We start from the raw sequence: 23,393 nt of genomic DNA, 5'->3' as shown, positions 1-23,393 counted from the left end.
CCCAGACATAGAAAAACATGAAAATGAGAAGGTTTGTAGTACTTTGTAGATGAAAATGTATTTTTAGGTACTTTTTGGTAATGAAAATGAACAAGCATTTTGTAAAAGTGCTGCATGAAAATTACATATATGTTCTAGACATTATATATGTTCTAGAAATTACAATTTGATTACATTGCACTCCCCCAAAATACTGAAAAGACATTGTATGTACTTTAAGAAAAAAATCTGGTACAGTGACTCACAAAGATCTTGCTCTATAAGGATTTCCAAGCTGTGATATTTTGTGATGCTGTGAGGTGAACTTATTTTAAAATTGCCAAGTCTGGATAAAAAAAAACTGAAGAAAAATCAACAGTTGTACATTTTGTTTTGTTTGTTTGAAATTCAGATATTGTAATATTACAACACTGAGTTATATAGGCTTAAAGTATCACCATTATAGATCAAATCTAGTTTACTTTCCAGTAAACTTCTTCAAAGTCCCTCTCAATTGAGGTTTTCAGCTACATCTTTTCTCTCCTGGGTCATTCTCTTGCAGCATAAGATGACTTAGTCTGACCTGCACTCTGTACTTCCTTCTTCCCTTTCCTTTACTCTCTGGCGATGACAGAGTCAGCACACCCCTGAGAACAGATTCACCTCTATTTAACCGAGTGAGTTGGCTGATGAACACAAACGCTGCAAGACTGCCTTCTCGCCAGCACGTTTCATCTCTTCTCTCACCAGTCATGACTATTATCTGGGTCTGCATCTCTTCACTTCTGGCTTTTTCTTCTGTTTTCTCTGATCAAAACACAAGCAACATAAAAGGTGAGCGATCTTTATTTTATTACATATCTAATCAACAGCAGAATTTCTTACCTGAAGTGAGTTTTTTTGCTGCTTCAAGTTTTCCCAGCAGCCAACCAGAGCAAAGCTGGAGTAATCCAGGTGAGTTACCAAAACAACCGAAACCATCTTCAGTACGCCTTCAATGCCTCTGAAGCCCGGAAGATTTGTCAGTCCCTCGGACTCAGCATCGCCTCGAAGGCTCAGGTGAAGGAAGCTCTCAGCAGAGGTCTGGAAACATGCAGGTCAGACCACAGCAATGCTTTCCAATGACTCCCCAGCACACTTTAAAATAAATACCTGACATAATACTTTGGGGTAATTCAGGTTTGGATGGACTGATGAACAAATTGCAGTCATTCCTCGAATCCACGCATTGGCTAATTGTGGCCAAAAAAAAACTGGACTGGTGCTGTGGCGAGCCCCCGTAACAAACCGGTTTGATGTATTCTGCTTTAACGAATCAGGTATGACTTTATTTTTCTACTCATTTGCAAAGTAAGAGGGGCATGTTATATCATTTAATTGTGATGTTCTTCATATTTATCTACATTCCTTATGGCTTAAGCAGCAAAACAAAGCAGAACAGATGCTCGTTGGTATGATCAGTGGTTCCCAACCCAAGTTGTTCAACATAAAAGTTAATTTTAGGACAACCACAAGTTTGAAAACTGCCATAATAATTGGTAAGGTTTGTATTTTTATGCTCTAATTTATTCCTCAAGTTTGTGATGAGGTGATTAATGCCTTGATTTAAGCACTCTTGTCATAAGAAACCCAAAGTTTTCTGATGTAAAAACAAAATATGCAATGTCTTCCCAAAATAGATTGCAAAGTGGGATATTTACAGGTTATTACACCTTTGACTAGGTATATTTAAGATATTATAGGTATATTTGATAGATTTGTCTCCACAAAAAGTTTTATTTCCAATTTGCTTTTAAATGAAAATATCTGGAAAATGCATATTGAGCCTCAAGGTGCCTCGAAAGCTGCGTGGGTTATTGTGAGGGTGTTATTTTATGGGTCAGAAGCAAAAAGGTTTGGAAATAGGTGAGTTGTTAAAGAAAATCACTGATCAGTGCACTTTTGACTAAGTTGTGACTAACGTCATTTATATGGTTTTATACAAAACTACACAAAATATTCTTCAGTCCAATTACTTTTGTTCTATTTTACAATATATTTTTTATTATTCTGTGTAAATACTTGCAAATTACAACCATAACAACCAATGCCATAGAAGCAAGTCTTTCCTAATCTAATCAGATGTCCTTCATGTTCATCCACAGATGCATTAATACAACTGAAGGACACAGTGACTAATAACCCCCTGAGCAGCTCTGAGCATGCAAACTCAGTAAACTCCACCCTCACAACCCAGTCTATGTCCTCGTCCTCCACCCATCCTCCTTCCTTTACATCAACTGATAAAACCATGAGCAATGAGGTGGAGCCAGCCCGATTTGTTGGCAGTGCTCAAACCTTTGCTGGATGTAAGCTGTTGAGCAGTGAAGGAAATTTTATACTAGCAGAAGGGGGGGGATTATATACAAACTCATAACATAAGTTGTTTTTTTTCCCTTTCTTTCAGCAAAAGTTGTACTCATCTCCTGCATCTGTGGCCTACTCTTTACCATAATATCTTTTGTTGCATACTTAAAACTGTGAGTGATTCTAATGATAAAACATTTAATACATTAGAAGAAAAAAAAAAAAACGGCTTTATCTAATTATTTTCTCTGTTTAAATCTTTGTGAAAAGAGGAAGGCACTGTCATTTGCGCTCTGACGAGAAGCAGCAGCAGCAGCAGCAAGATTACACCCAGACAGAAGAGTGGATATCTGTGAAGACCATTGCAGAAACCACTAAAGAAGTTCAGGAGGATCAGAGGATAGACGTGGACGATGGCGAAGAATAAGCAGAATAAGCTTTTTAACTATGTTTGGGAGGAGAATGCATATGTACCTATTTAATATTTTGTGTAATCTGTCAGTCGGTGAAGTTCTGTAGTTTAGCCACTAGAGGGACATGTTTACAAACATTTTGATTGGCAACATTTTATTGTTATGATTCTCTTTGTAGATTAAACCAAAAAAAGGCAGCTCTCTTGCACATTTTTATTTCATGAGATTTTTCTAACAAAACAATTCATAAAACACATTAAAGAAGACAAAGGAAATGTCACCTATCCATATTTTTCTTTAAACCATTTTGTCTCATCTCTGGCATTCAGTGTATACTGTCAGTAACAGTTTTACATTTTTTATAGCATATACTTTTCAGAAAATACGTTGTAAAGTATCATACTTTATACATATAGGTGTTACGTAAAAGACAATAGCAAATACAAATCAATTTCACAAGTCTGTCCCGGTCTTGGTAAGCTGTAACTACTTTTTTTCACTTGAAGAAGTGATCTTTATATTAACTATCAGAGCCATTGGGTTATTTTTAAATAAAGCAAACCAATGGTAACAGAGAAGAGAGAGAGTTGTTCTTTTGTCTGAAGTTTCCTTTCAGCCCTAATGGGAAATCATAGCTTCAGACTTCACTGCATCGGCTATGAAGCTGAGCTCGTTGCACAGCGTCTCGTGTCTGTAGGCCATGCGGATTTGTGCAACGTTTGTCCGACGGATGTCATTGCCTTCATGTCCGTCCTTTAGGTAGTTCACTCCTAAGAAGTACTTCTTTTCCTTAAAGTTGTTGCATATAGTTAGTTAGCTTTGGACCAAATTTGGTGATGCCTGATTATAGGCAGAAATCTTTTTAAAAGTGTCTCAAATTACCTGGTGACTTAGCCCACTTTGCAGCACACTGTTCCTGGCAATCTCACAGACATCACAGGTGCTGAGCTTCCACAGCTGAGCTGCTATGGCATACTCTTCCATTAGAGGTTCCTATGACAGGTTAAGTTGTGTAGCAAGAACTATTTACATAAGTCTAAATCTGTATCCTTGAGTCTTAAGAATTGCAGAAGTTGTGTTCCGACATGTTTTTACCTTGGTGTAGTGGAACTGCATGGGATCATCTGTGGACAGTGACACACACAAACCTTTGTGTAGAAACTCTCTGAGAGGGTTTTTGGAGTATTCCAGGAACAGGCTATTGTTGCTGAGGGGAGACATGGCAATAGGTATTTGGGCCAGGTAGTACAGGTACTGCAGCGCAGGACTCTGCATAAAAAGATAAATATTACTCTGGAAATGTTTCAGCTCCCATTTTTAATCTGAAATGGTAAATAATGCTGCACTAAAGAAACCAATTTTAGCGTCAAATTTTAGTGTGAGTAATATAAAGTGTTTTTAAGAACATTTTAGAAGTGTCCTGCTGCCTCATGGAATGTCACTGATTTAAATAAATGTCTTATTGTATAACTTCCTTTGTCTCCCCCTACAGTTACCCTGCTCTTATTTCCAGTTGCTCAAGACCTTAACAAAAAAAAAAAGAAAAACACTGGCATCCATATGGAGACCACACTTAAGTCAGCTAATTCCTCCCTATACTCTGGTTACTCTTTCTCTAATATCTCTAATATAGAAATGAGAGCTCAGAGTTAAGGCTCTCTAAATGTTAAGGTACCTTTTTCAGATTGAGCCCATGCGAGATGTTGTCTGCAGTCAGAAAAGCAGAGACCAGATGAGTGATCGATCCTGCTTCTCCACAATGGGGACGAAACTGGAAGGTGTTCAGTCCACGCTCTCTATGGATGACACAAGTCGGTTATATGACATCCATCAAACTAAACTTATTTATTACTAAGATAAACATCTTTTCTCACTTACCTATGATTATTTCTATACAAAATGAACAATCTACTGATGGCAGAATAAACACTAATAAGCTTTATAATCAGGTAGAAAATACACTTTCCTCCATGTGAGCCCTTCCTTTAAATGGTAATTGTATGTATGTGAAGAAACCATCATTCAGTCTTACTTCCTCAGGTTGTTGAGCACCATGATGTTGCCATACATGTAGAAGATGTAGTAGCTGTATGGAGGGTTGTCACGGGTGGTCCACTGTTCTGGCTTCGGGCTCCTATAAGAGAACATGTGGTTGCTGTGTTTGGTTTCATCATCTACGCTGTCAAAGCCTGAAATCTGCAAAAACACAAACCAGTCAATGCTACATGATCCTTTTCGTAACATTTCTGCAATAAACTGGTTTCGATAAGTGGATAAATAATCAATGTTCAATTAACTTTCTAGTCCTACTTGTAAATTAATGACAAGGGATTTTTATAAGCTCTTTAAAATGCTGTTCTTCTATGTGAGGACCTAATGAACACCTGACTCATATTTATATTCACTTCATATGTGACTATCTTTACACACCAAAATGCATTACTGCGTCTAAGTGACAGCATTTACAGTAACTAAGATGAGGTTTTCATAAAACCATCTAAAAAATTTTTGTATTCTGCATAAACATTCTAAATAAAAAAAAAGCTTAAACTTCTTTTCAGAATGCATTTTGAAATTATAAACAAGTTACATACATATTTGAGGAAAACGAAGAGTTCTTTGTGGGTTTGTGGATTCACAGTTGCCTTGAAAAGAGGAAGAAATATGTTCTCCAGAACCTTGGCAAAATTGGTTACCAGGTTCTTTGCCTTGAAAATATCACTTAAAAAGAATATAAAAACACTGTCAATACTTGTTGAAATTATCTTAGTCAGAGGCTTTCATGTTTTAACCGAGACATACTCACTATATTCTAGGAACCTGAATCATCCACCTCATGTTTGGCGAGTGAAGTTTTTGCTGAATGAACCACTTTGCTAGACTGTTCCACTCATCAGTAGAGCGTCCGTAGATGGACAGGCGCGGCTCGGCGTACTGATATTTACTCTCTTCCAAATCGCTGGCCACCTCCTGTGGGATGCAAGGAAAAGGTGCATGAAACTCTCTCTACTCGAGCTCTAATTGAAAATGCATGACTACAGGATGAGGTACCTTTATAATCCGAGCAAAGTACTCTCCATTAAGGTAGTTGTCTGTTTTGAGGAAGATCTCACGGAGTTCACTGGCACCCATGGGGTTATACTTTGAATTGAACTTGTCAAACCGGTGAAACGTTTGCCTGCCCTGGAAATTTCATTCGCCACAAAGAGAGATTATGAAGTTAGCATGATGATCATTTGTCACTGATCTGGTAGTAAAATGAAATTACCTGGATTACAAGCAGAAATAGTAGGAGCTTGTAGGGAATAAGCTTTGTAATTTTTACTAAGTTTGGCAGGTAAAAATAAGACAACTTTGAAAATGTTTGTTCATTTGCTTACAGCGTGTACGTCTAGAGAATCCACAGTGAGGTCGTAAGCATCCATGCTGAGACTGTGGAAAACCTGCTGAAGGGTCATCTCTTGGCCATCTTTTTCCAAGACTACACGGTCTTTGTCGGTTTTGTATCTTTCCTGAATGAAGGTGAGTAGGTGTTTCTGAGGCATGCATGCAGCTGCATGAATGTGTGTATCCACCTGGAAAAAAGAAGCAATTCTGTGTGCTGAGGAAATATACAGTTAAGCTGATTTAGGTCTATTTCAACACTTTATAGCCTTAATTATTCCAAGGGTTCCAAGTTTTTTTTTTTAAGTTCTAAATTCTGTTTTCACAAACATCAATGTCACCAAACAAAACCAGTTTAAATAATTAAAATCATAATTACTACAATTTCAGAAAGATGCTGAAACCATAGTAAAATTGTATGTGTGACAAACTTATTTAATAAAACATAATTAAAAACAGAGACTATGTTGTGCGTGCTTTAGATTTAGATAAGATTTTTGGTTTTCTCTTGCCTCTAGGTGGCTATTTTTGATTTTGGCCCATTCCAGTTTTATTTTCAAGGACTACAATGTTTACATTTTGTTTTACAGAAAAATAAACGTAAACAACATTGAAAAGAACAAGAAAATGTGATTTAGACAGATGCAGTATTTTTTAATCAAACCGAAAAAGAGGTAATTACAAAATAATCCCAGTTTATGCACCAACATCACTACTCCAGAATGGATTAGATTCTTACTAAAGTTGAAACAAAGCATTACAGAACATGCCGTTTTATCTGTGCATTTACTGCTAGAAACAAGTTTCATACATTAAATGCAATATGGAAAATAAAACCCAACAAATAAATCTAAATTTCCAGAATTACAAGTATGATTGAGGGGGAAAATGGCCAATTTTAATCACTGGCAAATAGTCATTGTTGGTTTTTTGGTGTCACTGACTGAAAGCAATCATATCTATTACTAAATAATATTAGTAAGACAAGTAAATGTTATCTTCTGCTCATACTAAATCAAACACCCAAAAGAAAACTCACACACCCCCAAAAGCCTAACTAACAACACATAGCAGCAGCACAACCCGCTTTGGATGTGCTATTTTAATCATTTTCTTTAACTAATGTTTTTTTATACCTTCTAGATAAAATAGCTACCTTCCTAACGTTGTAAAAGTCTCTGTGAGGAATGCTTTTCAGCTCCTTAAGCTCAGCTGTCTCGTTGAGTATCTCATGGAGGTGGAACTTTGAACTTAAGAAGTTAAGTCTTCTGTGACAGTAGGTTTTGCTGAAAATTAGATTAGAACTTTGTTTACATGCCATGTAAGTGCTAACAACTGGTTTTTCAACCAGCATGACCAAAGTCTATTAACTTTTGCAACTTACGTAGGTCCGTCTGCAATCATTGTCAGTAGCTCACTGAGATCTATGGCATAGGTTTCCAAATCTGGGTAAGGAAGATCAGTGGGCTGATCATTTTTGAGTGCCTCTCCATCCTCATATACACACACAATCCCATTCCTCATCTTCAGTTCATAGTTGAGATTCTCAGGGATGTTGTTCATGCTGTAGGGATCCTCACCTACTGCGGGACATGGGAGCATGTCTGAAGGGCATAACAATGTTCTGTTAAGGTCACATAAAGAAGCACAAACTGAGTTTAAAATGTCAGACACTTTATACCAGGCAGGACTTCGTCTTCTATGTTCCATATCAAGTTCTCAGCACTGCGGAGGAACTGGCTTGTAGTTCTACAGAATCTGTGATAAGCTAGCTTTGAATACTTCTCTCTAAGCATCAGAGCTTTAAACAGACTTCTGACTGCCTGCTCGTAATCTTCCAATGTGATCTGAGTGGGAGAAGGACATTACATATTTTGTAATGTACAAAATATGCAGATGTACAAAATACAAAGTTCCTGAAACTTTCTTGGAAGTTATCACACATACTCCTGCACAGTAATCTCCACTAATAGTGACTCTCTGGAAATCAGGACAGTTTTCTGTTACAGATGAGAAGCTGGAGCTCGTGGACCCGGACGGTGTAATAGAATCTGGGTAATCTGAAGCCCCTGGGATCTGGAGGGTCAGTGTCTTGGAACGGATCAGCCTAAAACTTTGTCTCCTGAAAAAATGTGTAACATACTTCTGAATTCTAACGTTCTAACATGATTTGATCGTTCTGCTTTTCAGATCTATTGAAATGGTAGGGCATACCTCTGAGGTTCCTCTGACTGTTGCTCTGCCAGCTCCTTCAGCAGCTCTTGATCTGGGGATTGCTGTAGGCCTAATGGACAGTCCTCAGACACACTGAACATTGACAAAGTATCCCGGTCGTCTTCTTCTTTTAGCGCTGTAGCATAAACTTTCTCTACCAGTAGCTGCTTCTTTTCCTCTGCCTCACTAAGGGTTACTTTTGGGAATTGACGAGGCATGTCTACAAGAGGGCAGAGGCTACATTAAACGGCAGGTAATAGTGACTACAGAAGGTCTTGTTGAGATCAGTTTGTGTAAGGTAAACAAAAAGATGTTCCTGTATAACGGTTTTAGTGTAGGGCAATCAAGAACAAGCCTCTGCCAAGTGACGCCACCTACTGAGCTCTTCCTGAATTGTTTTTGTATCACCGCTGCTGTCAATTTTTATAATTTGCAGGCAGGCCATACTAACAAGAAATTTATATTAATTTCCCTAACAAATTGCCAGGAGTTTATACATTAACCAAGGCCATGTCATTTCTATTTTCCAATTTCTTTTATTGATTCACCCTGAAGCGGGACTTATAGTGTTTCAATGACCTCATTTAAAAATATTTTATTCTAACAAATATAATATAGTAGATTTACAGAGGATTATTTTTTACTAGAACGACAAAAATTCCCAAATATTTACTATTACCTCACAACGTAATAGAACAAATATCTGCTACATTATCTATATAGGTACACATACTTAAAAAAAAAAAAATCTTTGACAAAAGTCGTAATGGGATGCTTATAAAATTTCTCCAATTTAAAGTATATGCCCAACATTGTGGTTCAGAGACATACTGTCATGAAAAACCACAATATTTTTAATAACTAGAAGTTATAGGGCCTGGATTGAAATGCATGGTTTTAGAAGATTAGAAAAAGGGAAATCCCACCTTTGGGTTACAAATATACCATACATACAGACAGTAAATGCAAAATATATAAAAATATAAGGAGCCCAGATATATTTGAACACACAAAAAATAATAATTCTTCCTATCAGTCCCCTAATTTGGAGTCTTTAATTCTCTCCCAAACGTAAACATTTTCAGTGTCTCCTAGCAACAAAGGTGAGAGAATATTTAACTGATTTGCACTTCTTAGATTTCCAGGCGAATTCAATTATAAATGTACTTCCTAAAATCAGAGGACGTGTTCGGGAGGTTCTACTAGATTCAAGGAGACAAACTGTGTTTAATGTGACCGACCAACTGCGCGAAATAATTACACTCAAGAAATGACCCAGAATATCAGACACAGCAGACTGAGTTCACGTCGAGAAAGTGCGTAAGTGAATGAAGTTTGGATAAGCTTTAAACCAAGACTTATCTTACGAGCTGTAAACTTTAGCATATACGCTTATGTAAAAAAGAATGGTAGTGGCCGATATATTTTTTTTGTTGCTATCATAGTTATTATATTTTTACCTTTTCTCCTGCAGGTCTTCTTCTTCTTCTTCTACTACGTCGTTTTCTTCTGCTTCTTCTTCTTCGTCAAAATAAACTAGTAGTTCTGATTGCAAACGTTTAGCTTAACAACGTCCGGTTTTCGGCCATGGTTACCAACAGCAAACGGCCGACACGTGAACGTTTGAAAGTTTTCAACCTCCTCAGCAATGGTATATATTTAAGAGACATTCATCACAAGTTTATTTAAAACGGTACTCTTTATGAGCCTTTAGTAGCTAGAGTGCTAGTCTTAGACATTTTCTTAAAATTCATAATGATTTTTTTTTTACTTACCCTTATTACATCTCATGTAATATGTCCCCCACGAGGAGTCTGAGTGGCTTATCGGAGCTGTGGCCGCAAGGTTGTTGGTGCCTGTCGCGGCGGCAACCCTCGAACCCGTTGGTGGACACCTTCGGTGAGGGATGCTATCAAGCTGAAGAAGGAGTCCTATCGGGCCTTTTTGGCCTGTGGGACTCCAGACGCAGCTGATGGGTACCGGCGGGCGAAGCGGCATGCGGCTCGGGTGGTTGCTGAGGCAAAAACTCGGGCGTGGGAGGAGTTTGGAGAGGCCATGGAGAAAGACTTCCATAGACTTCGAGGCGATTCTGGTCCACCATCCGGCGTCTCAGGAGGGGGAAGCAGTGCAGTACCAACACTGTTTATAGTGGGGATGGTGTGCTTCTGACCTCAACTCGGGACGTTGTGGGCCGGTGGGCAGAATACTTCGAAGACCTCCTCAATCCCACCAACATGCCTTCTGTTGAGGAAGCTGAGCCTGGAGACTCTGGGTTGGGCTCTCCAATCACTGGGGACGAGGTCTCCGAGGTGGTCAAAAAGCTCCTCGGTGGCAGGGCCCCGGGGGTGGATGAGATCCACCCGGAGTTCCTTAAGGCTCTGGATGTTGTAGGGTTGTGTTGGCTCACGCGACTCTGCAATATTGCATGGACATCGGGGGCAGTTCCCCTGAATTGGCAGACTGGGGTGGTGGTCCCCCTGTTCTAAAAGGGGGACCGGAGGGTGTGCTCCAATTACAAAGGGGTCACACTCTTGAGCCTCCCTGGTAAGGTCTATTCAGGGGTCCTGGAGAGGAGGATCCGTCGAATAGTCAAACCTCGGATTCAGGAAGAGCAGTGTGGTTTTCGTCCTGGTCGTGGAACACTGGACCAGCTCTACACCCTCAGCAGGGTCCTGGAGGGTGCATGGGAGTTCGCCCAACCAGTCTACATGTGTTTTGTGGACTTGGAGAAGGCGTTCAACCGCGTCCCCAGGGGGGCATTGTGGGGGGTTCTCCGGGAGTATGGGGTACCGGGCCTTTTGATACGGGCTGTCAGGTCCCTGTATGACCAGTGTCAGAGTCTGGTCCGCATTGCCGGCAGTAAGTCGGGCTCGTTTCCGGTGAGAGTTGGACTCCACCAAGGCTGCCCTTTGTCGCCAATTCTGTTCATTATTTTCATGGACAGAATTTCTAGGCGCAGCCGAGGTGTTGAGGGCATCCATTTTGGTGGCCTTAGGATCACATCTATGCTTTTTGTCGATGATGTGGTCCTATTGGCTTCATCAGACCGTGATCTGCAGCTCTTACTGGAGCGGTTCGCGGCCGAGTGTGAAGCGGCTGGGATGAGGCTCAGTGCCTCCAAATCCGAGGCCATGGTCTTGAGCCGGAAAAGGGTAAAGTGCCTTCTCCGGGTCAGGGTGGTCGTCTTGCCTCAAGTGGAGGAGTTTAAGTATCTGGGGATCTTGTTCACGAATGAGGGAAAAAGGGAGCGGGAGATCAACAGGCGGATTGGGGATGGGGATGGGGATGGGGATGGATGGATGGATGGATGGATGGATGGATGGATGGATGGATGGATGGATGGATGGATGGATGGATGGATGGATGGATGGATGGATGGATATTACATCTCATTGCCATTTGAAGTTGGACTAGAAGTTGCCCGTTAGCAACACTTTTGGAGATTATGACTCATCTGAGAGGAGTTTCTAAATGAGCTTTGTTTTCTTACTTCAAATCTACTTCATTAAGCTAAAATCATAACCCTGACATATACATATAGGAATATCAATTTCTCTCAGTTGGACAGCTCTCAACTACAGGCAGTCAGCGCTATGTGTGAAGAAAAAAGTATTTCTGTTACAAATCTATCTTGGTTGGTTTGGACAAAGATAATTAACCTTGGTTCTTGGATCTGTAAACGTAGCTAAAGATACTCCTAGCAACTGCAGTTTCTGTTTTAACACTGTGAAGTTACTAAGAGTTGAAACCTATTTACATTATTGTACAAAAACGTTTTCAATTTGCACCAAAAATACCTACATACACCTTCTACAGGCTTCTCAAAATAGTTTGCTGTAGATTTTGACCATTTTGTAAAATGCATTGTTTCCCAAAACATTGACTTTGGTGTGTGTAAGACACTGTCCATAATTTGGCAACATTCTTCTAGTCATTGTCCATTTGGAAGACCCTTTTGTGGCTAAACTTTAACTTCTTGATGTATTGAGGTGCTTCTTAAGTTACTTCCAGATCATGTTTTTTCCTTATGATGCCATCTTTTTTGTAAAATTGGGATGGTGTTCTTTCCTCAAAGACACAATGATGGTTTCAATGTGGCCAAAAAGATCTTTGTCCATGGGTGTATTTCTACTTTCTATGTTGCCTTTGAAGTAATGGCTTCTTCCTCTCTGAGTGGCCCTTCATACTATGTTGACAAAGAATTTCTTACACTGTGGATAATGACTCCTCTTACTACCTTCAAGCATAATCATCCTAAGGTCTTTTGTTCTGGGGGTGCATTTGTATATTTTGCAACACAACACTTTAATCTCTTGGATACAAGGCCTAAGTGCTTTGTGAAAACTATTGTGGATGAAAATTACCTAGCTGTTTAAACAAGAGTATACTTGTTTAAAATGATTAATATAACACCTTCAGGTACCTGGGAATTGTACCCAGGGATGAATTGGACTTTCAGAGGTCCACAAATCCCTTCCTGACATATTGGTTGATTGTTATTATTTATTTTTCCATGATGTCACACAAGGAAGTAGTAAGCCTCTAATGTTGTGAATTAACCAGTTGGAGCCTTACAGAGTCATGACACCATCAGCTGAGCTTTAGGTATTTTCAGATTTTAGTTTATTTTGAGATTCACATCTTCAATTCTTATTATTTTGCATCACTTAAATTTTTTATCCTTAGATACATAGATTAAGTATATTATTATTTAGCTTTAATGTACAGAATTTCTTAATTTGGCTAGTGTGACTAAGTTATTCTAACTTGGACCCAGTTGAGGGGGGAGGGGGGGAGGCGAGTGAGCGTCTCTCCTTCCCTCGGGGTTGATCTATGTTTTCGCATCCACCTGAATAATGTGTAGTTGTGCCACTGCTTGGACCTTTGGGCTATGAGTCTTGCTGAAAGTTTTTTTAATGTGGAAATATGGAGCTGATCATACATCATATCCATGTTTCCTTTGGAAAATAAAGTTGTTATTTTCTGCTTCTAATGTAAATCCTGTTAGAGGCTAGAGGAGGCCATTACTGGCCAACTCAGTCAGATCTCTGATATATATCGCTTTTATCCTGATATCTTTATCTTGTCTTACAGCGCTTATTGTCAAAGTCATATCTGATAAAGAGATCAACGCTACTGGAGAAAAAGCTTTTTACCACATTACAGTACAGAGAGAGTGAGGAGTGAGAAGAGAATGGAAGAAGCTCACTCTATCCCAGAAAACACTTGACTCCTTTGTAAGAGGTGCGTCTCCTTGTCTCATATTTTCCTCAGTAGCCAGGCCCTAAGGAAGAAGAAAGACACAAAGTGCTGGGAAATGCTTTCACCTAAGACAACATTTCTGAAAGACACTGTAAAAAATAATTTATAGTTTCTATTAAGTCACCCAAAACATACCCTTCTATGTTGATTGGCATAAATAAGATTCAAATTACATTATCCAACCCAGCAACAAAATGTATAATTTATTTAATAGCAGATTAAGATGTTAGGATGTACAAATACACCAGCCAATGGTTGGTAATGTCTGTAAACCAGTACCCACCAGTACCAAAGACTCCTCCACTTATCTTCTCAACAGTCTCTGAAGTGGGTAAACATTGTGCACAAGTTCTCTCACAAAAACATTCAAGTTATGCTGTGCTCCAATTGGGAAAACATGTGTAATATCTTATCCTCCACTCTGCAACATGGTTGACTCCATCCTTAACTGTGTCATGATGACCGCGCAGTAGAACAGATAAGATCAAAACGCTAAAATGTGCCTTCATGAGGATTCAACATTTTATATTGACTTAATCTCAATGGAGGAAGTGTTAACTAAATGTAATGATTCTCAGCATGTAAATAATCATTTTGACATAATTTCCTGCAAGACTTAGCCTGTTTCTCTGTGACTATTTTGACTCAAGAACTGAATTAGTTAACTCAGGCATATTCACAAGAGTTGCAGCCACTTTCAGTGCCTGTGTGTTATTATTATTTTAAGATTATGTGTAATTATCATGTTCTGGTTATGTGCAAAAGGAGAAGCGACGTCGGAAAATATTTCTTTACAAATCCTGGCAGATTAAAGTGAAGTACAGTAGCTTGAAAATATTGTAGGCTCACACTTCAAAGTCATTTTTATAGCCCAAACAAAAGTTGTGTGTAATTGGAAAGAAAGGGAAAGTGTCACAATGCCTTCACTCTTTGATCAATAAAAATATGGACATCATATTCATTTGCACTCATTTCACATGCCTCAATACTTTGTAGAACCTCCTTCTACTTTATAGAATCATTTTTTGACAATTCTTTGCGAAATACTGAGCACTTAATCAGACTGGACAAAGAGTATATTGTGTACACAATTATTCAAGTCTTGCCATTGTTTTGAGTGGAATGTTTGAGTCCCTCAAACACATGAGCTTACTTTGGTCTAAATTATTCCATTGTAGCTTTGTCTCAAGTCTTGTGCCACCCTCAGTAAGTTTTCTTCCAGGAGTCAGTTGCTCCATCCATCTTCCCATTACCATTATCCAGCTTGTTCTTGCTGAAAAGCAAGTCCAGAGGAATGTTGACCAGAGAACCTTCTTCCACTTTGTTCCCTTCTTGTTCAAACTGTTGACTGGAGTTCTTTTTGCTTTCTCTTAATTTCTTGAAGCTATTTTTTTCAAAGACCCATTTTGACTCTGTGGTGGCATCAGCCATCTTCTGTGGTGTAGTTTGTTGAGGGTAGCTGCTTATTTACAACCCTGTCCTTGCATATCTCCTCGGCCCAATGCTGATGGTTGGAGACAGAAGAAATCTGACAATAATATCACTTTTAGGCCTCATCTACTACCCTATGAAGCTGCTGCACTTGAGCGCTCCTTCAGCGAAGGCCTTCTGCATTCTTGGTGCACATTTATGTGAGATGTTCAAAGCTTGATTTATTGTTTTGTGACCTAACCCTGTTTCAACTTCTCCACAACTTTATCCCTGAGCCATCTGCCGTGCTTCTTGGTCTTCAAGATGATTACTAACGCAGTAAGCCTTTAAGGCTTTTAGAGAACAGCAATTGCTCCAGATTTTGTTTGGGAAGAGATTCTGCATACTCTTTTCATTCATTTTTAAAACACTGCAAGTGCTGTGTTCTTTTTCTTCCTCCACATAAAAGCCTAAGGAAACGCATCCAACTTTCCAACAGTAATAGATCCAATGTTTAAGAAGAATTTTGGGTGTGAATACTTTTGCAAGGCTCTGCATCGTAAGCCTTAGCAGAGAAGATTAGACAGACTTGCGCTGCAGCATGAGTGCACACTATTATGTGAACTCGCATAATAGTGAGGCCATAAGCAGCAGTCCCCGATTTAGCCTCAGAAGTTGTTGAGATTATCAGGCTAATCCTCTCATCTGAGGTTATCACCGCACCTTAAGAGTAAGTTAGCATCTTAGTCCTTAGCCTGTATCCTTTTGATGACAACATTATGGTCACATTTATAATTAATCTCCTTTCCTTTTTTATTCTTCCTCTTCTCATTGGATTCAACAAACACCCTACACGGGAGAGCAGAGACGTATTCCAGACTCAAAGGAGATATTTTAAAGCTTTTGTTTCTGTATTATTTTTTTATTTTTTACTTTGGCACGTTTTTACATTGTATGAATAAGCCAATATCCAGCTAGGAAAAATTAGGCAATTGCAATGTAGAATGAAAGACCAGCAGCTTAGCATGTAATAAGAGCTTCAATTCAGGTATTATTTTTTGCCTCTTGACCCAGACTGCTCAGTTTGTTGATGTCATCAGTGCATCAATGGCGTCACAAGCTGATTGGCTTACTGGAGGAGTGACACCATCACATAGCTGGACAGTACACACAGTACATCCATTCATTCTATTCTTAGAGAGATTTAACTTTGATGGTAATTTTTTTTTTATTGATTTACTTTCTGCTGTGTTTTTCCTAATTATGGTGTTTGTCATTCGAGATAAATAAATTGCAAACAGAGTATCTGACCACTAGATGGCGCAATTGTTTTACTCCTTTACCTTATTTTGTTCTGCTTGGAGCAGTCATTTGATTTGTGTGGCAGATTAAATAATTTTGCCATAAAATATTTCAACAAAAAACTGAGCCTTTTAAACCTTTAAATAACGTTAAATTTTTAGCTCAGTCTTTGGTCTCGTGCTTCACGAGTCAATGCTTCAAAATGGTATTGAGTATTTTTCCTATAACGTCACTAAAAATCATAGCATTTTGACAACCTGACTACAACTTGCATAAAAAATTGCATAAAAATCTAAAGGTTTTGGGCTGAAATTAAACATGCCTGAATTTTTTTTGTTATATATATTGATGAACTCCACAAAAATAATCACACCTTTAGTCCTTCTGGCATTTTTGTTCTATATCAAGAATTTGAAGTTTTTATACTGCCTTTGCTGTATGACTTAATTTTGTAACGTTTTCAGGGATTGATAGTAGGGATGAATTTCAATTTGAAGTTTTTAGTGTATGGGACAAATTTATCCCTATATGGAACGAAGATGCATGCAGTGATCCCGATTTTGCATACTTTTGCGGAAAAAAAAAATCATAATTTTCAGCATGAGAAAACTAGGTTTAAGATGAACTTGCACGGTCAATGATGCAATGCATTTAAATATAATTCAGTTTATGTTGAATTGCAGACTTCGTACAAATCAGCAAGAAGACTCAAATATTGATTCTCATCTTTTTCTTTTCCTCGGTTAAAAGTTTAGTGGCGGTACTTTCTGATCTGGTAACTCTAGAGGGCGCCAGAGATCGCATTTACATCATAGAGCAGGATTTACGATCGCAACTGTGTCCTCACTGAGACATTTCTCTTAACCGATGATCTATCTGCTGATATTTAAGCTCTCCGGGTTTTATAGAGATAATCTTATTCAGTCATACTGGCATCGTTCCTTTTCTGTATAGAGCCATCAAGGTTTAAATTTAAGAACAAAGACTACCTGACGCCTCTTGTTACCCTGCATGCAGCAAAGTCTGCAGGTTATGTCATGCAATAATTAGTGGTCAGTAAATTTAAACTTTAATCCATCACATGTAGGCTGTACTTTTGTTTGCTTCTACAATAGGGCGAGGTGATCTATGGCAAATGTGAGTTTCACCGTCTCTGTGATGCTCTCGCAGGAATGCTAGACCGGAACCCCCCATGTGAGGCTCCTTGTGTCCAAAACCACGTACCATTGAATGCAGATGGATCTAAATCTTCAACCTCCCCCTTGATGGCTTTAGGGCTGCTCTGTGGTGTGGGGCGAGCCAACAAATATGAGTGAAACTCATCCGGAATGTGCCCGGCACCCTGTCTGCCCTTCTTTTAGTGCCGATATGAGGAGACTGCGGGGGTCAGAAATGGGGGAATGTTGTGAGAGGAAGAGTTTAAGGGGTGGGGGCACGCTAATGAGAACCTGTAAGACCTTAAGAGAGACCAGGTGTTCTGTGTTTTCCTCAAGACAATAGAATGCCCTAAAGAATAAGGGATGTCACAACAAGGTTTTAGATTTTGTATGCAAAGGTTTTATTGAATGACACAAATAAAATAAAATACATTTACAAATATAAAATAACATACATATAAAACACATCAATTTAGCACAGTTTGCAAAGGAATAATGACAAATAGCTACAATGCCCATATAGGTATATTTCTCTCTCTTTCTGTACAAAAATAGCTTTATATGCATAAGTACATTAATGTAACTTTTATATAATAATTAAATAAAGAAATTCATATATACACAAATATCTGCACTAAAAAAATAAGATTGCACATGTTTTTTTGTTTTGTTTTGTTTTTTTTACAGACAAAAACATTTTCAAGTATAGTTAAATCCAGTATGGATTGGCACATAGCTCAAAGAATCTAAGGCATTTCCCCTTGTACAGTGTCCAAAACTTGATATAAACGGAGAGCATTAAAGCTCTTTAGGCATATTGATAATGATATATTTTCTTTTATGATTCATTCTGCTTAAGTTCAAAAGGAAAAGTGCAAGCCATTATTAGCAGTCTTATAGAACATGATGTAGTCCTTCGGGAATAGCACTTTTTAAAGTCTAGGCCATGAGGAATAAATGTGTAAAGTTCTAAAACGCTAATAGAGGGTTTCCTCTTTCAGGATGTGCCCACATGTATTTGCACTCATCCTTTTCCTCTGCCAGGCAGAGAACAGCACCTGTAGTTTGCTCCATACTGTGCCATCCAGTTTCTTTAAGCCAGCTGTTTGCAAACTCTAGTCCACTGAGCCGCGAGGCTCAGGCATCCCAGAGCCACGGCTGCATCCAGAATCACTCTGACTCAGTCCTCCTGTCTGGAACAAATGCGCTGGAGTGTACTTGGCATGAGTCTTAGGCATTTGGAGAATTTCAAAGCCAAGCAGAAGGGGACACAAGCTGGAGAGTCCAGCTCCCTTGATTTTGCTCCCAAGTCCTCTTTCAGAGTCCTCCTCATGTCCTTCTGAGCAGAGCTTCAAGCTTGTGAACTTGCGAGTTGTTCAGACTCCACACGGGTCTCAACCTGCCCTCCTCCATCCTTAGGGAGATTTGCCTCTCTGGAACAGATCTGCGCCTCCGGCCGTATCCGTGAGGGCTCATTTTGTTAATAGGGACGCTGGTCTTCAGCTTGTTGTCTTTGAACTGTTGTACACGATGTGCCAGGACGTGCACCGAGCAGGTACCCAGGGCACAACCTGCGGACCTCTTGGTTCGGATCTTAATGTCAGTGCTAGAGACAGAAGGGAGACAGGACATTAATCCATGCTGTTACTTTATAACTTTTTAAGGAGAACCTGATCAGATTAGGTGGTTGAACTTCTAGGATTGGATAATTCATTTCTTACCTGGAATGTGGCAGCAAGATATCCCTGATGTCCTCTGGTCTGACAAAGTTTTCAGACTCTGCTGTTTTCTGTACTGCGACAGTTTCAAGATCCCGTCTCAATCTGCTCCCAAGCCATATGCTTAGTCTGCAAGAGAAGAGGGGGGAAAAACTCCATTAGTCTTGGAATGACTTATTCTTGGCAGCTAACGTCTGCCGAAGACTTAACAGAGTTGAAACATTATTATTATTACTGCATGAACTGATTTAATGTTAACTCACCTTTTTTTCAACTCGGGATTCACCTCAAGTTCCACACAGTGTGCTACTGAAGCCAGCAGGCAGCAATAGAGGAAGGAGTGGAAGATCGTTTTCATTTTGGCTCCTGTGGCAAGAGAGGGAGAGAGAGAAAAAAAGTTTGGTAAGTTAAACAGTTATGGTGGAATATAATATTTAGCTGCACAAATTTCCGTTCTGTCCCTTTCTGCATGAATAACTACCACATTAAGAATTCCACCAAGAACCACTATTTTGTTTTCTTACACAAGAGTCCAAAAGCCAAGTTATTTGCATATATCATTCATTTATTTAGAAAGTTAAGCTAAGGTCAGAATTTGCTCGGTTAAGCAATTCTGTGACCATGCTTTGGGCCTCTGGCCAGTAATTTGAAGGACATGGTCTAAAATAGACTCAGCAGAAGTCCAGAAAAACGTGCAAATCATAACAATTTCACTTACAGTATTTAAGAACAACAAGTAATGTGCTAATACTGTTGGATGCTTGACAGCCTGCTGGCAATTCCTACGCAGACCCGCACACATTAGGAGCTGAACTGCTTATATAACCAGGCAGATAACCTGTTCTTGTCTCTACACTTGTGCCTTGACCTCAAAAAGGAGCAAGGATAAAGCCATCAGCTGGCAGTGCGGCAAACCACAGCAATATGAGATCTTTTAAAGCAAAGTGCACATACCTGTAGTTCAATTCAGATAGGCGAGAAAGTTCTTCTTCCAAAGTCAGCAGTGAAAGAATACTCCACAGGTATTCTCCAGGTTGCTTTTGCTTCTGTAAGGCAGCTGTGTCACTCTGCTATTAGCCTCTATGCACCAGACAGGCAGCATTTATAGCGGTCTCCAGGTGGGAGGGGCTCGGTGATCGACACGCGCAACTCCCCCACTCCATTCAAAGCACTTAACTGCTCTGCTGTGTTCATGTTCAGCAACAAGGGGTGGGGAATAAGTGTAAGGAATGACGATTAAAATCATATGTTTAACAAAACTTTAAAGAAAAGACATGAAGAAATCTCGTGCTGTCATTTTATCCTGTTTTCGTTATTTTACTTAGTCATAACCTAATTTTCTATCCACTCTTATATAATGAAAATAAAAAAACATGAGTCAAACACAACACTCAGATAGGAATGCAAGATGTTTGTCCCAGTTTCTTTTCTATGCATTACAACTAATAATTGCCAAACTTTTATATTGTTATATTTAAACTCTAAGGTCAGATATGCCAATTCTTTTTGTTTATGCTCTTCTCAGTCTCTCCGGCAACAAAGAAAATATCTTTAAGGAATGTTCCCATCCTCGGCTTTCCAAGGCACTCCCCAACACTGTGAAGTTCCATGTGAGCCTGGAAACCCAGACGACAATGAATTCGAGACGAGCATAGAGTTTCTGATTAAATATAATAAGCATGTCCAGCTGTAAATACAATAAACTCTATATTTGCTTGGACAAGGCAAATATTGACTTTGGACCCATTTGGAAGGTTTAAAAAAATTAAATGGAATTTTACAATTATAAATCTGAGTTTGAATAAGAGCCTGTGAGGTGTATATATACTATATATTTCTATATTTCTCTCTCTCTCTCTCTCTCTCTCTCTCTCTCTCTATATATATATATATATATATATATATATATATATATATATATATATATATATATATATATGTATACGTATTATGATGTTAAACAATTAGAATACAGTTAGAATACACTTTTACATAAAGGGAGAAATAAAATCTAGATGGTGATGACTGAAAAGAAATCCGGTCAGTTTTTATGACTTTTTTTATTTTTTTTAATTTTTTTTTTACTCCATTACATGACCAAACTTAAAACATGTGTTTTATACTAAAGATACATATTTGAAAGTGATCCAGAATGTAGGAAATTACAAATTGGAGCCCCAAATATTTGAACTTACAGTGATTTTTGCTATGAAGAAAACTCTAAAACCCAGAAAGAACATGTGCCAACACATGTGTAATCTCACACATAGTTTAGGAAATGCTGTAAAAACCAGAAGAAAAAACGTTTGGTTTGAACAGTACAGAAATTCCAGTGTAGAAATATCCTCAAGGCATGGAGGCAGAAAAATCTTTCACTTTTGATTTTGCTTTCACTTTCTTTAACTGTGAACAAATGTACATGAAACGAGGTTTGCTCCACAGTTGACATTCCTCTGTTGCATATCAAGACCCCTTATTCACTTCCTAGTATGATAATGAAATCCTTATGAGTTTATTTATATTCTCATGCGACCCCATTCCGCTGGTGGTGTCATATTTTTAAACTCCAGAAAAATACATAAATGGCAAACACATGTGTTGTCAAAAAAGAAAATGTTTTGTAAGCACTTTGTAATGCTAACTGGTTCCAGCGGATCAGTAATCCCCTCAACAGAGTTTACGACTAGAGATGGTGCAATCGTTATAACAAAATTCTTCTTTTGCCTTTTGGCTCCTTATATAGCAATCTTTCCCCTTCCTTTGTGAAGATGAAGTTTGAGTTTGATAGGTTTTGTACCACCTTTTAGTTTACATCAAGAAACATCAAGAGGCTGATTCATGACTGTTGTAAACTTGTCATCTAATTTTCCAAGATAAACCCAGTTGTCTTTTCTTGTGGATTCAAATTCTTTACAGCCTTTATTTTTGCCTTACTAGCTAACAAAGTAATGTGCAGGAATTTAGAAAATTTAGAAAGCCATTGAAAACACAGACGGCGAGTGAGGGAAATCGCTTGCTGGGTTCCTGCTATTGTTGCTGGTTTGTCTATTTGTCTCACACACATGAAGTAATCCCCACGTGCTATACCCTGTGACAGGTTGTCCTGTTTTCATTCTTCTCCAATATTTTGTTCTAACTCTAGAGTTTACCCTCCTTCATGAGTGTTCCAAAAAGGAATCGTTAGTTTTGTAGAACTTGCAATAAGTTGAAATGATTTGGTTCAGAAAAAAAGTTTTGTTGGAGAACAGTGACTTTTGAACATGTTGCTTCATAATATAGCTAATGTGGATTGATTACTGTTAGCAATATTTTTAAAATGATTTTAATAAAATTAGAGACGCTGAAAGATACCTTTCAGGTTTGTTTTTTTTATTGGTCATACCTACAAATCAAATACGCTTAAGGAAATGGCTAAAAACATCATGCAATATTGACTTAGTAAAAACTCATGCCTGAGATTACTTCTGTACAGACTGATTTGCTTTGTTTAAGTAAGGTTTGGAATTGCACTCTGGGTTCCTACATAGTTTGGAAAGATGTGACATTTGATTGAAGTATTTTCCTGGTGTGGATAAAGAAGGAAAAGGCTATATATTATGAAAAATAATATTTGCATTTACAAGAAATCTTCCATCCTTCTGCTCGCCTTTTTCTTTGTCAGATTTACAAATTAAATGTACATATTTGAACTGTCCAAAGAAAAAAAAATAGTCATCTGAGAATGTAATCAAAAACACATTAATCAACAATGTCTTGGTGACAGTCATGTTCTGCCAACAAAAGAACTTAAGATGGATAAATATCACAATGTTAAACATTGTGGAAAAACTGTTATCCTTTAGTTGTTGCCAATTCTTCTGCACTCTTTAAGCAAAAAACCCATTTATTGGTTTGCCATATTATTGTGGCAGTATTAATCATGTTGATGGTCCATTGAAATTTGAAGAATCTTAGTTTTTATTTGTACAGTTTCTTGTAGGTTTCATTTATAGCAAACCATAACAGGTTGTGGTAGATGAATCTGATTTTTTTTCCCCCCAATTTTATAAATATAACAGTGCACTTGTCTATGATTTGACCATTTTCTGCTTTCTGTAGACATGAACAAAAGTCTGTTGTGTACAGTTTTTTAAATTGTGTTAAATAATTAATATTTGAGGCAATAAGCAAAGGACAATATGCTGTAAAGGTTAGATAACTTATTTATA

General features: G+C 38.4%; 4 protein-coding genes and 1 long non-coding RNA gene across 7 annotated transcripts in view; 2 read left to right on the top strand and 3 right to left on the bottom strand.

Moving 5' to 3' along the window:
* Positions 1-32: 32 nt before the first annotated feature.
* LOC103462463 (uncharacterized) lies at positions 33-996 on the bottom strand. The gene is made up of 3 exons (XR_533350.3): positions 865-996; positions 727-786; positions 33-626 (listed from the first exon to the last, which is right to left on the bottom strand). It is a non-coding gene; the product is annotated as an uncharacterized LOC103462463 (long non-coding RNA).
* Positions 646-3,316, top strand: lyve1a (lymphatic vessel endothelial hyaluronic receptor 1a). The gene is made up of 6 exons (XM_008405268.2): positions 646-813; positions 893-1,076; positions 1,159-1,298; positions 2,124-2,327; positions 2,426-2,498; positions 2,596-3,316. Exons 1-6 carry the CDS (start codon positions 669-671, stop codon positions 2,750-2,752), a joined length of 903 nt encoding a protein of 300 aa, XP_008403490.1. The 5' UTR covers positions 646-668; the 3' UTR covers positions 2,753-3,316.
* On the bottom strand, positions 2,938-9,890 carry ampd3a (adenosine monophosphate deaminase 3a). Its single transcript, XM_008405271.3, has 15 exons — positions 9,797-9,890; positions 8,337-8,556; positions 8,070-8,244; positions 7,804-7,969; positions 7,507-7,726; positions 7,279-7,408; positions 6,119-6,313; positions 5,790-5,921; positions 5,545-5,708; positions 5,333-5,459; positions 4,771-4,934; positions 4,414-4,534; positions 3,834-4,007; positions 3,621-3,731; positions 2,938-3,527 (listed from the first exon to the last, which is right to left on the bottom strand). Exons 2-15 carry the CDS (start codon positions 8,552-8,554, stop codon positions 3,357-3,359), a joined length of 2,268 nt encoding a protein of 755 aa, XP_008403493.1. The 5' UTR covers positions 8,555-8,556; positions 9,797-9,890; the 3' UTR covers positions 2,938-3,356.
* sbf2 (SET binding factor 2) overlaps positions 9,443-23,393 on the top strand; it is a 118,344-nt gene continuing 104,393 nt past the window's right edge. Inside the window, exons 1-2 of one of the 3 annotated variants that reach the window (XM_017304015.2) lie at positions 9,443-9,652; positions 13,431-13,580. The gene's annotated coding sequence lies outside the window, so the exon portion shown is untranslated. Of the gene's footprint in view, positions 9,657-9,898; positions 9,988-13,430; positions 13,581-23,393 lie in introns of those variants that run through there. The other 2 variants (XM_008405276.3, XM_008405277.3) reach the window with 2 other exon arrangements.
* Positions 17,845-20,272, bottom strand: adma (adrenomedullin a). Its single transcript, XM_008405272.3, has 4 exons — positions 20,140-20,272; positions 19,449-19,551; positions 19,189-19,314; positions 17,845-19,073 (listed from the first exon to the last, which is right to left on the bottom strand). Exons 2-4 carry the CDS (start codon positions 19,541-19,543, stop codon positions 18,797-18,799), a joined length of 498 nt encoding a protein of 165 aa, XP_008403494.1. The 5' UTR covers positions 19,544-19,551; positions 20,140-20,272; the 3' UTR covers positions 17,845-18,796.

This window comes from Poecilia reticulata, chromosome 3 (genome assembly GCF_904066995.2).
Source record: "Poecilia reticulata chromosome 3, P_reticulata-male-v2, whole genome shotgun sequence".
Classification (NCBI taxonomy): Eukaryota; Metazoa; Chordata; class Actinopteri; order Cyprinodontiformes; family Poeciliidae; genus Poecilia; species Poecilia reticulata.
The sequence above is the reverse complement of the archived record's forward strand: the minus strand, read 5'-3'. Positions and strand labels throughout refer to the sequence as shown.

What these genes read in the sequence shown, in the direction of transcription:
- adma (XM_008405272.3), bottom strand. Translation starts at nt 19,543, where the DNA reads ATGAAAACGATCTTCCACTCCTTCCTCTATTGCTGCCTGCTGGCTTCA. An exon ending in AATCCCGAGTTGAAAAAAAG is followed by an intron (nt 19,315 to 19,448) that starts GTGAGTTAACAT and finishes CTTCTCTTGCAG; the next exon opens with ACTAAGCATATGGCTTGGGA. An exon ending in ATCTTGCTGCCACATTCCAG is followed by an intron (nt 19,074 to 19,188) that starts GTAAGAAATGAA and finishes TTCTGTCTCTAG; the next exon opens with CACTGACATTAAGATCCGAA.
- lyve1a (XM_008405268.2), top strand. Translation starts at nt 669, where the DNA reads ATGAACACAAACGCTGCAAGACTGCCTTCTCGCCAGCACGTTTCATCT. An exon ending in AAACACAAGCAACATAAAAG is followed by an intron (nt 814 to 892) that starts GTGAGCGATCTT and finishes TGCTGCTTCAAG; the next exon opens with TTTTCCCAGCAGCCAACCAG. An exon ending in ATTCTGCTTTAACGAATCAG is followed by an intron (nt 1,299 to 2,123) that starts GTATGACTTTAT and finishes GTTCATCCACAG; the next exon opens with ATGCATTAATACAACTGAAG.
- ampd3a (XM_008405271.3), bottom strand. Translation starts at nt 8,554, where the DNA reads ATGCCTCGTCAATTCCCAAAAGTAACCCTTAGTGAGGCAGAGGAAAAG. An exon ending in TCTTCGTTTTCCTCAAATAT is followed by an intron (nt 4,935 to 5,332) that starts GTATGTAACTTG and finishes GTGTTTTTGCAG; the next exon opens with ATTTCAGGCTTTGACAGCGT. An exon ending in GTGCTCAACAACCTGAGGAA is followed by an intron (nt 4,535 to 4,770) that starts GTAAGACTGAAT and finishes TGTCATCCATAG; the next exon opens with AGAGCGTGGACTGAACACCT.